General features: G+C 37.6%; 1 protein-coding gene across 6 annotated transcripts in view; it reads right to left on the reverse strand.

Annotated features, from left to right (window-relative positions):
• The window catches only part of NEXN (nexilin F-actin binding protein), a 54,779-nt gene that overhangs the window by 3,146 nt on the left and 37,403 nt on the right, over nucleotides 1–14,230 (reverse strand). For all 6 annotated transcript variants that reach the window (XM_032303523.1, XM_032303524.1, XM_032303526.1 and 3 more), the window contains 3 exons: nucleotides 12,569–12,757; nucleotides 7,605–7,802; nucleotides 4,441–4,662 (listed from right to left, as the gene is read on the reverse strand). In XM_032303523.1, coding sequence (XP_032159414.1) covers nucleotides 4,441–4,662; nucleotides 7,605–7,802; nucleotides 12,569–12,757 — 609 coding nt within the window. The remainder of the gene's footprint in view (nucleotides 1–4,440; nucleotides 4,663–7,604; nucleotides 7,803–12,568; nucleotides 12,758–14,230) is intronic.

A 14,230-nucleotide genomic window follows, 5' to 3' on the forward strand; every position in this document is an offset into this window, starting at 1 on the left:
GTTATCTTGCTTTCTGGATTTAAGGATAAAAATTTTGTGCAGATTCATAACTGTTAACTCACTTAGCTACTTCAGACCTGCCTTTAGAAAATAAATTCAGTAAGTTCCTCATGAACTGAGAGAAAGTTATGAACAGTCTTTCATTTCCTAAGTGTTGCTCTTTCTTGAATCCTTGAAAAGCCAGGTTAAAAATGTTTCCGGGAAATGAATCTACAGAGAGTCATGTTAAACGGAATGATCTTTGTTCTCTAGGTATATTCTTAGAGTATTGACTCTACCATAAGTATATCAAAGGAAGCAACAGTTGGGCAGTGAACTTTGCAAAAGCAAGCATGGAGTATGCCTTATTAGAAAACTAGAAAATCAGACACCATAAGGCAATTAGTGATTTAAATACCAAATGAGTTATACAGATTAAGGGCTATAAGGATCTGGGATAGAATTCTTCGATTAGGGGCGCCTGGGTGGCTCAGTGGGTTAAGCCTCTGCCTTCGGCCCAGGTCATGATCCCAGGGTTCTGGGATCAAGCCCCGCATCGGGTTCTCTCCTTGGCGGGGAGCCTGCTTCTCCCTCTCTCTCTGCCTGCCTCTCTGCCTACTTGTGATCTCTCTGTCAAATAAATCTTTAAAAAAAAAAAAGAAAATTCTTCGATTAGGGGAGGTTACATGGATGAGGTAGACCTTGAAAGATGTCTGGAATAGAAGCAGAAGACGTTGAAATGGACATTTTTAAAAGAGGAAACCAGATAATACCAGATGGGGAGAAGGGAGTCCTCTAGAACTTGATTACACTCAATGCCCAAACAATGCTTTAAGGATATCTCAGTGACCCTTAATCTAAAGAGATGAAGAATGTCAGCATCCTTCACAGTCACGGGTTACAGGTTAGCCATGTCCTATTCTCATCCTTTTTTATGCCAGTAATAGCAATAAAACAAGTCATCTACCCTATTTTTAATTGTACCTAAATATTCTGTAGGTATGACTGTTGGTGAGGTTTCACTACCTTTAACACAAAAACGGGAGCAAGTACATGGTGACTGAACTTTTCTTTACCTTCCGTGATATATTTCTCTCAAAAAATGGACGATCTTGTGGTCATCCAACCATTAAATGTTGGTGTTCTCCAGTTTTATCATTCACCTTCCAACTATTAACTCCTTGAAGATGGCTTTGTCTACCTATTTATTTTTTTAAAGACTGATTTTTTAGGGAGTGGGGGGAGGGGTAAAGAGAGAATCTTAAGCAGACTCCCAGATGAGTGCAGACCTCAAAACCCTGAAATCATGACCTGAGCCTAAACCAAGTGTCCGATGCTCAACCACCCGAGCCATCCAGGTGTACCCCGCTATTTTGATAGATTTTAATGCTATCCATAATAGTTAGAATCTACAGCTCCAGCCTCTCACCTGAACTCAGTACCTATGCTCCAGAATGCCTTTACCTTATCCAAATATAGTTCAAACTTTATCCAAAACTATTCATCGACTTCTAGATCTTCTGAATTCTTTGTAGTATCCTGTAGTTTCCCTGGTAATCTTGAGGTAATGTTGGGCTTCTCAGCAACTATCTACCCATAAGCAGTCGGTTACCCAGGTTGGTTAAAAGTTGGGTCCATTTTTCTCCCTGCGTGCTAACTTCATGCCTTATCCCTGTCTTTTAGTTCATTCTCCATGAACCCAGGATTCTTTAAAAATACAAGCCCTTCATTACTCCGTCCAGAAACTAATTGTTAACATTGTTCCCAGATCATAATTCCTGCAAGATTAAAAACACCCAGTATTAGCTAGCTACTGCTTTTCCAACTTTACCATCCATTATGCTATGAATCATGCCTTTGAGCAAAATTTCCATTCCCCAGATAAGTTTTTACAATCTTCATGTAAAGATTATAAAGGGGCACTCATCCCTGTAATCTAGAATGCTTGTAAGTTTTATTCACCTTCTCACAGCTTAAATGTAATCTCAGCACTGTTAAACCTCTCATACAATTAATGATTCCATCTTTTTTGATCCCATAACATTAAATATATAACTACTATTTTAACACTTAAAGCTAAAATTATTATTTTCCTACATCTCATTAGGCTGAACTTTTTGAAGGCACATTGTATTCACTTTCATGTACCCAAAACAACACAAGGTCCAACATAGAAGCTATTAGCAATAGAATTTGCTTTTGGCAATGACAAAATTAGTTCCTACCAGCCCAGGCCCCAAGTCCTCCAGGTTTAGTGTATGTCACACAGGGTTCATACCAGCTTCAGGGCACTTGGGTAGTGCAGTCAGTTAAGCGACCAACTCAGTTTCATTTCAGGTTATGATCCTCAGGGTCATGACCCTGAGCTGCTTTGGACTCGGCTTAGCATGGAGTCTGCTGAAGTTTCTCTCCCTCTTCCCTCTGCCCTTCCCCCACGCCTCTCAAAAATAAATAAATCTTTCTAAAATGCGTATCAACTTCATTGATGAGTATCAGATGTTCTATAGCATCTCCTTTTGTCTAAAACAGCTTGTGATTTCTTTTCCTTCCAAACTCTTTATTCCCATATTATCTATGTTTGTGTATACCCATTTTAATTCCTCTTCCTCTCATCTCCACCACCATCCCCAAGTCGTTTTAGTTTCATATCCTACATTCTATACTATTTTCTCCATTCAATCCCTTTTTCAAATCCTCATCAAGCCGCCTCTGACCATCCTATACAAAATAGTACCTTACATTGTTAATTTCCATAGCTTTTGCATACTTTTTACTTACTATTTTGTTTCCTATCCTCCCTGTTAGATTCTAAACACAACATGAGCAAAGATTGTAGGTTTATTTACCAATGTAGTAGTCCCAGTGTCCAAAACAGTCCCTGGAACGTAGTAGGCATTAAAATAATTTTTTAATGCATTAATCTAAAACCATCTTTTGCTTAAGTATGATCTATGTATAAAGATGCCTATTTGACAGTATCACTTCATATTTTAAAAAATCTCTTCAATGGGGGCACCTTTGTGGCTCAGTGGGTTGAAGCCTCTGCTTTTGGCTCAGGTCATGATCTCAGGGTCCTGGAATCAAGCCCTGCATTGGGGCTCTCTGCTCAGCAGGGAGCCTGATTCCTCCTCTCTGCCTGCCTCTGCCTACTTTTGATCTCTGTCAAATGAATAAATAAAATCTTTTTAAAAAATCTCTTCTAGGGGCGCCTGGGTGGCTCAGTGGGTTAAGCCGCTGCCTTCGGCTCGGGTCATGATCTCGGAGTCCTGGGATCGAGTCCCGCATCGGGCTCTCTGCTAAGCAGAGAGCCTGCTTCCCTCTCTCTTTCTCTGCCTGCCTCTCCATCTACTTGTGATTTCTCTCTGTCAAATAAATAAATAAAATCTTTAAAAAAAAAAAAAAAAAAATCTCTTCTATGAATAATAAAGCGAAGTTCCTTAACATGGCATCTAAGAACTTGCATGGCCATCTTGTTTGTGCTTGTATCATCTTCATCATTATCCTTTGCTGTTCTCTACAGTCTGTTTGCTTCAATAATAATGAACTGCTTACAGATCCAAGAATTTGCACATAATTTCTTGATTCTATCTTCTAACTCACAGACTCCTCTGAAGGACTGCCCAACTTCCCACACCTGCTTTACTAGTTGAATTATTTGATGAAAATTCATTGCTAGAAAAACACAAGTTAAATGCTGTTAAGTATTATAAAATGGCAATTCTGGCAGAAAAAAATTCTCCAGATCCTATTTAAAGCAATATTCATAATCCTGGAACTAGACCTTGGGCTGGAAGGAACATTATGGGTCATCTAGTAATTGCCTTTTTAACATTTGGAGGTACTTCAAATTCATGTCCTCTGAATTCTAATTTAGGTTCTGCCACTGAATTGTTGGCATGACTAAGCAGGTCATTAAGATTTATCGGCCTTATCCTTAAATAAAAAAGTAAGTATGAATAATCTCTCGAGTTTATTTTAACCTATATGTATACTGGTCTAAGAAGTCAAACTAAAACTTGTGCCATAAATATATATTTTTTAAAGATTTTATTTACTTGTCAGTACAAGCAAGGGGAGTGACAGGGAGAGGGAGAAAGAAGAGGCTCCCCACTGAGCAAGTAGCCCATCTTAGGACTCAATGCCAGCACCCTGGGATCATGACCTGAGCCGAAGGCAGACATTTAACCAACTGTGCCACAAATATTTTTAAACTCCTTTTTCCAGAGTGAACTACTTGATGTTCAATATAGACTATTTAATTCTGATAAAACCCATTTTGAAACAATGCTAAACCGAGGCAATCTTTAAAAGCCTCTTGAGATCTTAATGTGCTTCTGCTATTTAGTTCTCAGATTATTATATATACTTACGCTTAATTTTAAGTGCCAAAACTTACTTCAATGTTACATTTCTTTTAAGCTCATCATAATTACTATACCGTAACTCTTAAATATAGTATACCTCATGAAAGTTTTCTGCTTCTCGCTCTTTAATTTCAAGGTCAATTGCTCTCCTTCTTGCTCGTTCTTCTTCTATCTTTTTCTGTATTTCTTTTTCAGACAGTTGTCCAATCTTTTCAAACTTGCTTTTTAGATTTTTGGCTTGAATAGAGCCACTTCTTTTCAGTTTGATTAATTCTTCATATTCTCTACTCAATTCAAAGGTTTCATGTTCCTCCTCTTCCTTCAAAAAAAATAAAAAAATTTTTAGAAGATTTTATTTATTTGACAGAGAAAGAGAGATCAAAAGTAGGCAGAGAGGCAGACAGAGAGAGGGGGGGAAGCAGGCTCCCTGCTGGGCAGAGAGCCTGATGCAGGGCTCAATCCCAGGACCCTGGGATCATGACCTGAGCTGAAGGCAGAGGTTTTAACCCACTGAGCCACCCAGACGCCCCCTAAAAAATAAATTTTTATATACTAAATGCCAGAAAATTAGTTTGTACAATAAACCTTCCAAAATTTGTTCATTTCTTGTTTGAAGCCAAAAATAAAGCTTAAACAACCTGCTCCTATAAGTAATGCTACAAATTTAAGACTTTAGATAACATCTTTTTAAAATACTTCATTACGGAATAATGGCTCAAAACTTCATTTAATATTTCATGATAACCTCCTAAAACTAAAACATGCATCTCAAGATTAGCTTTTACTAGGAACCATAGGAAAATCCATGTTTAGAGGAAGATGAAGAACTATAATTGTAAGAACAGTGGGCTAAGAGTCAGATACAAGTTCTAGTTATGACTTTGATACCATTTGGCCTTTTGCCTTGTCACTTAACCGCTGGACGTAATTTTTTTTTTTTTTTATCTCTATATAGAGCCAGAGTATCCTAAAATTCCTCCTATTTTTGTTTTGATGATAATCTATTAAGTTAAATATTACTCTTAATACTCAAATTAACTGACTGAAGCCTTTCTACACTACTGTCTGGGAAAATCCCTATATTCAATACCTATCACTTCTACTCTCAGTTTTATATTCTGCTAAGACAGAAAAGGAGTCCATCAAAATTGGGCTCCAGTTCTTTAAACCATTTGATCTTAAATACTTTTTATTCTGGTTTCCTTTGGAAACTCCTTTGGCTTTTCATAATTTATTACTAGTTCTTTTTATTCTTCTTAACATTAAACCCAAATCTCACTATATAAAGTGGTAAAAAAAAAAAATTGCAGTTATTCCTGGTATACTTTTCCTGGGGAAGGCCTAGAATTCCAAGTGTGGGGAGAGGGTAGCGGGGAAGGGGAAAAAAGGTACAGAGGTGGGGTCACAGTGGATGATAAGACATGAGGCTTAATTTCTTGGTTCAGCCAAAGGGGAAAAAGAAAACATTCCTTTATACTACCTTCACTTTTTTAGTCTATGTGAGTGAAAACATACAATTCCTATAATACCAGAAACCTAACAAATTTGTTATGTACCTCCTGTCAATGGTTCCCAAATCATTCTGGTGAAAATTAATAATTGAACAAATATAAATCTAATTTCGAAGTTTTTCTAGACATTTTCAGCATCCTTTATAAAATAAATGCTATTATGTTCTTTGAAGAATTTTAAAGGCTAGACCTTGGAATACTTTCCTACAGCATATTCATGATATTTTATTATTACCTATCTATAGTATTTATAGTCTCTTATTATTTATTTATTTATAGTCTCTTATTATTACCTATCTATAGTATTTGTAGTCTGGGGCAAGGAAGTAAATATCCCCACAGGCCCACTGCCCCAACCCATTACATAAGAGGCACATTCTAAGAGATCGCAACCTCTGCATACGATCCCATTCAGTTCCTAGATCAGGAGTTAGAGAGGTCCCCACCAAATCGCCTGTTAAACATGCTGCGCCACTGCCAGTTTGAGTCTGGGACAACCACTACTCGTTTCACCCCAAGTCACTGGGCTGTGTGCTGATCCCCGACCCTGTTCATGTTGCTGCCAAGAGACCCCCCACAAATCAGAGAGGCCGAGGGTGACAGTGGAATGCTGGCCCCTTTTTCTATCTCCTCTCTTCTGCCTACACAAGTGGCCATCCAGATGGAGGGTGTCCGCTGTGGGAAGGAAATGTTTAGACAGGGCCTAGCAGCATCAGGAGGTGGAAAAAGGTTGAGAATGCACCACAGAGAGGCAAGGGACAGCAGGCGGTTTGAGAGCGCCATGGCTCAAAGTCTAGCACATGCTCCATTGTCCAACCAGCTTTCACTTACAACACACAAATTCAAAGATAAGGTGATTGCAATTTTAATTAAATTTTAATTTTTAAATTTTACTTTAAATTTTTAAATTAAAAATCAAGATGGCAACCCTAGAACATTAAACCATATGCATGGCCTGTCTAAGCATAAGGTCCTGGGGGGCACAAGTTGTATACCCATGAAGCTGATGCTGTATAGTCTATATATATATTTATATATATAGTCTGTACAGTCTATATATATATTTATGTATTTCACTTCAATACTAGAGAAATCGTATTAAGATATTTATGAGAGTTCTATCTTCTAATTTAGTAAAATAAAACCATTCAAAGACTTGCAAACTGATGTTTTTATTAGTATCCATGGTGCTCTTGTAATTTTATTTGACTAATCAGTTTTATTTCAAAGAGAATAAATATAAATGGGCATATTAAAGCTCTTTAGGAAAAATTCTCCATCATAATGTAACCACATAATTGTGAAGTATATAGGAAGAAATATTTATTTAAGATACTATTGTAATATCTAAGTCACATGCAATTATATATGTTTTAACCTAGTAAAGAAGAAGCAGAGTTACAGCAAGCTAGAAAGTGCTCATAACTACGCCAAAACTTGTACCGAGTGCTTAATATGCTGTGTCTTTTTTTTTTTTTAAGATTTTATTTATTTATTTGACAGAGAGAGAGAGAGATGATAAGTAAGCAGAGAGTAGATAGAGCAGGGGAAGCAGGCTCCCCGCTGAGCAGAGAGCCTGATGCGGGGCTCTATCCCAGGACTCTGAGATCATGACCAGAGCAAAAGGCAGAGGCTTAACCCACTGAGCCACCCAGGCGCCCCAGTATGCTGAGTGTCCTTTATGTGAACAATAATACTTAAAAAGTTATTTTAAGTATTTGGAGAATATAGGTATTTCTTAAAATCTCACCTCTCCCATTTCTTGTCTCAGTTGTTCAAATTCCTGTTTTTCCATCTCTAGCTTATGCTTCCTTTCCTCCTCTGTTCGTCGCTTTTCTTCTTCCATTTTTTGTTTTAATAATTCTTCAAAATTAATTTCCAGTTTTCCCGGTGTAAGAGATTCTTGAGAAACAGTTTTGTACATCTCTGGGAAGTCATCATCTACTACCTATTTAAAATAATTCTTTCATTACTTTTGCCAAAATTACACAAACTAAAGAGGAATTTTTTTTCTTTTTTTAGAAACTGTAATCACTTGAGTAGAAAGGCTTCACACCGAACTAAAAATTTGGAGACCTAAATCTCTTCAAAAGTATAAAACAATAAACAAGGGAGTAATTACTAGAAAATATAAACACTACGGTATTTTGTGGTTACAGAGGAAATGGTGACTATCTCTTTTCCTTTCCAGTGAACACAAATCCTCTGAATTTGTACTATGAGTAATTTGAATTAGATATTAAGATTTTCTGATACTGAGAACACTTTTAATTGAATTATAATTTATTTCCATTCTGTTAATTAAAATAGAGCATTTCCATTAAATCATGGTTTTGTCTGAATGAATTAGATAGCCCATCATGATTCTTTCATAATCAGGTAAAAATCACTCTTAATGCTGTAATTTTTATACTAATTTATTTACTGTCTAGTTAATTAAATAATAATAGTTGATACTTACTCGGAGCCATGTAAAACACTAAGCACTTTACATGTATTAACTTATTTAATCCTATAATCCTATGAAGTAGATATTACTAATATCCTCCATTTTATAGACAAGAAACTGAGGCACTGAAAAGTAACTTTTCCAAAGTCAACACAAATATTAAGTGGCAAAGGTGGGATTCAAACCTTCAAAAGTCTAATAAAATTATAAATAATGATTATCTTTTTGTAATTTCCCAAATTACATGTCTAAGTTGTGACCTTGGGCAGGTTATCCAGCCTGTGTGAGTTTCCCTTTCTGTGATGACTTTTCACAGAGTTGTCATGAGAATCAAACACTGATAGTGTGCCTGATACCCAATGATAAGTTCCCAACAGGAGGGTTTTTTAAAAGATTTTATTTATTTATTTGTCAGAGAGAGAGCATGAGCAGGGAGGAGGGGCAGAGGCAGAGGGAGAAGAAGCAGGCTCTCCACTGAGCAGGGAGCCCATGTGGGACTTGATCCCAGGACTCTGGGATCATGACCCAAACCGAAGGCAGTAGCTTAACCAACTGAGCCACCCAGGCCTCCCCCAATGGCAGTTTTATTATTACATTATCATTCCCTATAATAAAGGCAATCCCTAAATTGCAAATAGAAACTTCGGTTTTTAAATTGCTGACTGGAATACATTTTACCATGAAAAGCAATTGTCTAATTCTGTTTTTCTATCCCCTGAAAGTAGAAAATAAACCCCTGGCCTGAAATATGACCCTGTGGCTAAAGAAGACACAGGGTAATAAAAGGGCAAAGAGTAATTATTTATTTGTTCCAAGTTTTATATATGACAGGTTTTACTGAAGAATAAGTTTGACTCAGAAACAATGTGTATATGATTGCCAAAATTTTTTATTAATATATGAGCTAACTGAGCTGTAATACAAAATTAAAATATGGCCCTGGATAAGAAAACAACATAAATGAAGAGAAAAGTTTCGCTTTCTTGAAACAGAAATATCTCTAGGAAACTACAGTTTCGGTTTAATGTAGTTTTCCTTCCCTGCACTTTTTCTACTAATGAATCATGGCAGTTTCAGCCTAAAAATCTGCCCCTGGGACTTGATCTCCTGATTTTTTTTTTTTTAAGATTTTTATTTATTTGTTAGAGAGAGAGAGAGAGAGAGATACAGAGCGCAAGCACAGGCATGATCTTCACAGCTACTTCTTGTCTATCTCTTCTGAACCTGCTTATTCTCCAAACATTAATTACCGTCACAATGTTTGTGGAGTTTCTGTGCAGAAATCACTTGTGAGTCAAGGATTACCTAGTAACACACACAAGATAGTTCTTAAAACAGGGGCCCCTGGCTGGCTCAGTCAGTAGAGATGCAACTCTTGATCTTGAGGTGGTCAGTTCAAGAGCCATGTCAGGGTAGCATTTACTGAGTAAGTAAGTTAATTATTTTTTTAAAAGATAGTTTTCATATACTCCACAAACATTTATAGGAAATTCGTTATGCTAGAATGCTTTGTGCCACATGCCTGATGAACAGTCTCAGCCTCGTGAGTGTGCACGACAGCGAGAAGCAAGAATAACAAAGCACGAGTCCTATGTCAGGGCAGTACTAAATGCTGTAAGAATGCATACAAGAAAGTCTTTGGAACTTGTGTTCTCAGGAAAGGCTTCCCAGAGGAAACAGAAAATATGAGGAGAAGACAGCAGAGCACAGGGAAAGCAAAAAAGGACACGCCTCATTCGGCATTTATGAAGTCTAGAGCTGGATGAGAGCACAGTATTTTGAAGACATTGGGGAAAATTTCGTATGTCGGGAACAAAGATGGCTGATTAAGGAAGAATCAAGACATGAATCGGGGGAAAAAAAAACAACAACAACACTTGGGCAATATTATAAAGAAATTTGTTTTGGTTTTTTTGTTTTGTTTTGTTTTAAGATTTTATTTATTTATTTGACAGAGAGAGAGAGAGAGATCACAAGCAGGCAGAGAGAGAAGGGGAAGCAGGCTCCCCACTGAGCAGGGTGCCGGATGCGGGGCTTGATCCCAGGACACTGAGACTATGACCTGAGCTGAAGGCAGAGGCTTAACCCCCTGAGCCACTTACGTGCCCCAAGAAATTTGTTTAAAAATTTTTTTGGATTTAAAATTTTTAGATTTTTGCTTAAGGGAAGTGGAAAATTTTTAAGTAAAATAGTAACACATTTACTTTTTTTTTTTTTAAGATTTTAATTATTTATTTGACAGAGAGACCATGAGAGAGAGAACACAAGTAGGGGGAGCGGAAGAGGGAGAAGCAGGCTTCCTATCGAGCAGGGAGCCTGATGTGGGGCTTGGTCCCAGGACTCTGGGATCATGACCTGAGCCAAAGGCAGCCGCTTAACAACTGAGCCACCCAGGAGCCCCAGTAACACATTTACTTGAAAGAAAGAGAAGGAGAGAGTGGGAAAGAGAACTCTTGTCTTTACAAAGAAGAGTGGATAATAGGCAAGAAAGCAAGTTAAACAGGAGTTGGTTTGAGGCTAGAGGTAACTGACGTGGGAAGAGATAGGTAACCCAAGCAAGGGATAACAACAGTGGAAATGAGGGGAAAACTGATTTTTAGAGTGATTTAGAAGGTAGAATGAATGAGAGACTTAGTGAATGACTGGATGTGAGGCATGAATGAGAAGGTGGAAGTCTTTAAGGCTCCCAACTTCCTGATTTGAGCATCTAGGATGGGTGATGAAGCTAAATAAGCACGTGGATATCTGTGCCTGAAGCTCCCCCAGACAAAGGAAGAAAACCAGGTCATGATATCACTGAAACCAACTGAAATGTTTCAATTGGTAGAGCCTGCCATGCTTGATCTTTGGGTTGTGAGTTCAAGCCCCATGTTGGGTGTAGAGCCTACTTAAAAATGTTTCAAGAAGGGGCGCCTGGGTGGCTCAGTGGGTTAAAGCCTCTGCCTTCAGCTCAGGTCATGATCCCAGGGTCCTGGGATCGAGTCCCACATCGGGCTCTCTGCTCAGCGGGAGCCTGCTTCCTCCTCTCTCTCTCTCTGCCTGCCTCTCTGCCTACTTGTGATCTCTGTCAAATAAATAAATAAAATATTTTAAAAAAAATGTTTCAAGAAGGAGATACAGCCTTTACAAGTTAACTTGCTTGAAAAGAGTTGTGAGATAACTGTACATTTTGCAAACATTAAAGTGGCATAGGGTGTGTAACTTTGTGACAGAATTAAGTTTGGTAGCAATCACCCAGAAGTTGATGGGTGAGCATTTCGGAGAATTAAATAATTGTGATTAAATGCCTTTGGTCATTTCATATGTATTGGAGGGGATAGAAGGTGAAATGAAAGAAGGAAAGGGAGCAAGGAGGGAGGGATCAAGGGAAGGAAGAAACGTGGGAAGGGAAAGAAGAATAGAGAGAATGGAAGGAAAGGTAGAGTAGGAAACTCCCTGCTTAGCTACTTCTGGAAAACATGCCTTCCCAGAGAAGGAAGAGAATACTCAATCCTCTAAGCCAGGCACAGCAACTTAATGTCGAGAAGCAAACATCTTTAACTGACTGGTGTTAATGCCATAGGAGACTTTAAAGCTTATTTGCTATCTCTACTTTGGACAGATTCCAGGAATAATATTCTCCAAAGTTTAATTATGTTTCTTAACATTCACTATTTTTTAATCTTTTTAAATTAAAAAAATTTTAAGGTTTATTTTTTTAAATATTTTATTTATTTATTTGACAGACAGAGATCACAAGTAGGCAGAGAGGCAGGGGAGGGTGGGGAGAAGCAGGCTCCCCACCAAGTAGAGAGCGCAATGCGGGGCTTGATCCCAGGACCGCGGGATCATGACCTGAGCTAAAGGCAGAGGAGTTAACCCACTGACCCACCCAGGCACCCCTTAAGGTTTGTTTATTTAAGAGAGAGAGAGTGAGAGTGTGTGTGTGTGTATGTGTGTGTGTGTGTGTGTGTGTGTATAGGAGGAAGGAGCAGAAGGAGTCTCAAGCACTCTGTGCTGAGCGTGGAACCTGACACAGGGCTCAATTTCAAGACCTCAAGATCACAACCTGAGCTGAAACCAAGAGGTGGACACTTAACTGACTGTGCCACCCAAGAACCCAGATTTTTAAAATTTTAAAGTAATCTCTATACCCAACATGGGGCTCAAACTCACAACCCCATGAGTTGTATACTCTACTGATTGAGCCAGCCAGGCACCCCATCTTAATATACTCTTTAAAGAGCTGAATCCTAATGGCATTCTCCAGTTACATTCTATCTTACCATGCTTCTTCTTGCTTCAGCAAACGCCTTCTTTTCTTCCTCTATTCTCCTCCTGGCTTCTTCTTCTGCTTTCCTTTTTTCATCTTCTCTCCTCTGTCTTTCTATTTCTTCAAAACTGAGTTTGAGTTTACCAGGGCGGTACTCTTTTAAAATTTTTTCTGTGTCTTGGTTTTCCTCCTCTTCATTCACCTAACGAAGAAACAACTCATTACTAAGAACTGCAATTCATCAAAGGCAGGAATGAATTATCAGTGAAAAGGCACAGAATTGGCCACCACACACAAAAATATTTTCTTGCCTTTAATACATTTGATCAAAATTCCCTTCCTTTATAATGTCTTATCTGATAAAGTATTCAAATTCGGAGAAATTCCAAATAAAGATGTACTCAAGTTAAATAACAGTTCCCAAGAAAGTCAATTTGTTTTTCCTTTTAAAGATTTTATTTATTTATTTGACAGACAGAGAGATCACAAGTAGGCAGAGAGGCAGGCAGAGAGAGAGGAGGTAGCAGGCTCCCTGCTGAGCAGAGAGCCCGATGCGGGGCTCAATCTCAGGACCCTGGGATCATGACCTGAGCCAAAGGCAGAGGCTTTAACCCACTGAGCCACCCAGGCACCCAAGAAAGTCAAGTTTTTAAATAGAGATATGGAGTGCTTGAAAAAATTTAAGGGCTCATTTAAGAGTTCTATTAAAACTCTCTCAGAACTGTGGCAACTGGGTGGCACAGTCAGTTAGGCAGCTTCCTTCTGCTCAAGTCATGATCCCAGGGTCCTGGGATCAAGCCCCGCATCAGGCTGCCTGCTTCTCCCTCTCCCTCTGCTGTTCTCTCTTCTTGTGCTCTCTCTCAGTCAAATAAATAAGTAAAAATTCTTAAAAAAAAAAAAAACAACAAAACTCTCTCCGAACAAAACATAAAATATGTGTATGTATACTTACTATGCTTCAAGTATACCTATAGAGAGTCTCTTCTGTAGTAAAATAAAGTTCTCATTTTGTAATTTTCATGGATATTTTACTATGAACTATGGTACTTTTCTTTATACTAATCAGATAAAAGATTGCCTGGTACTATTTTCTATAAAATTCAAATTTTATGATTTTATAGTTAAAATTATAGTTAAATATTATTTATTGAAGTTTAGGATTTAATTGATATTTCTCTTTTCTCTTGACAAAATTGACCACCACTGATAGCTAAGTGTACGTGTATTATACATTATAACTACCCAAAAGTAGTAACATTTTCAAACAAATGTCTATAGAATTTAACTTTTGTAGATACAGTCCTTAGAACATTAATGAAAGTTGATGAAGAAATTCTAAAGTTTTAAAAAATTATAGAGATTCCATTAAAATTTTTAAAATTTTTATAAGATTTAGAATCAGTATTTTCTTATTTCAATTTTATTTTTTATTGATATAGTCATCAATATAATTAACTGTTAACATTTTATAGCACTTATTAGATGCTAGACATTTCTTTAACTGCTTTCTGTATTAACTCACTCAACAATTTAAGAAGTAGACAATTATTTTCACCATTTTACATGTAAGGAAAGTAAGACATAGGGAGGTTGAATACCTTGTCTCTGGTTACACAATAAACAGTAGACATGTGAATCCAGGCAGTGTGAATCCAGATACATGAATCCAGAAGCT

The sequence above is a fragment of the Mustela erminea genome, chromosome 10 (genome assembly GCF_009829155.1).
Source record: "Mustela erminea isolate mMusErm1 chromosome 10, mMusErm1.Pri, whole genome shotgun sequence".
Lineage (NCBI taxonomy): Eukaryota > Metazoa > Chordata > Mammalia > Carnivora > Mustelidae > Mustela > Mustela erminea.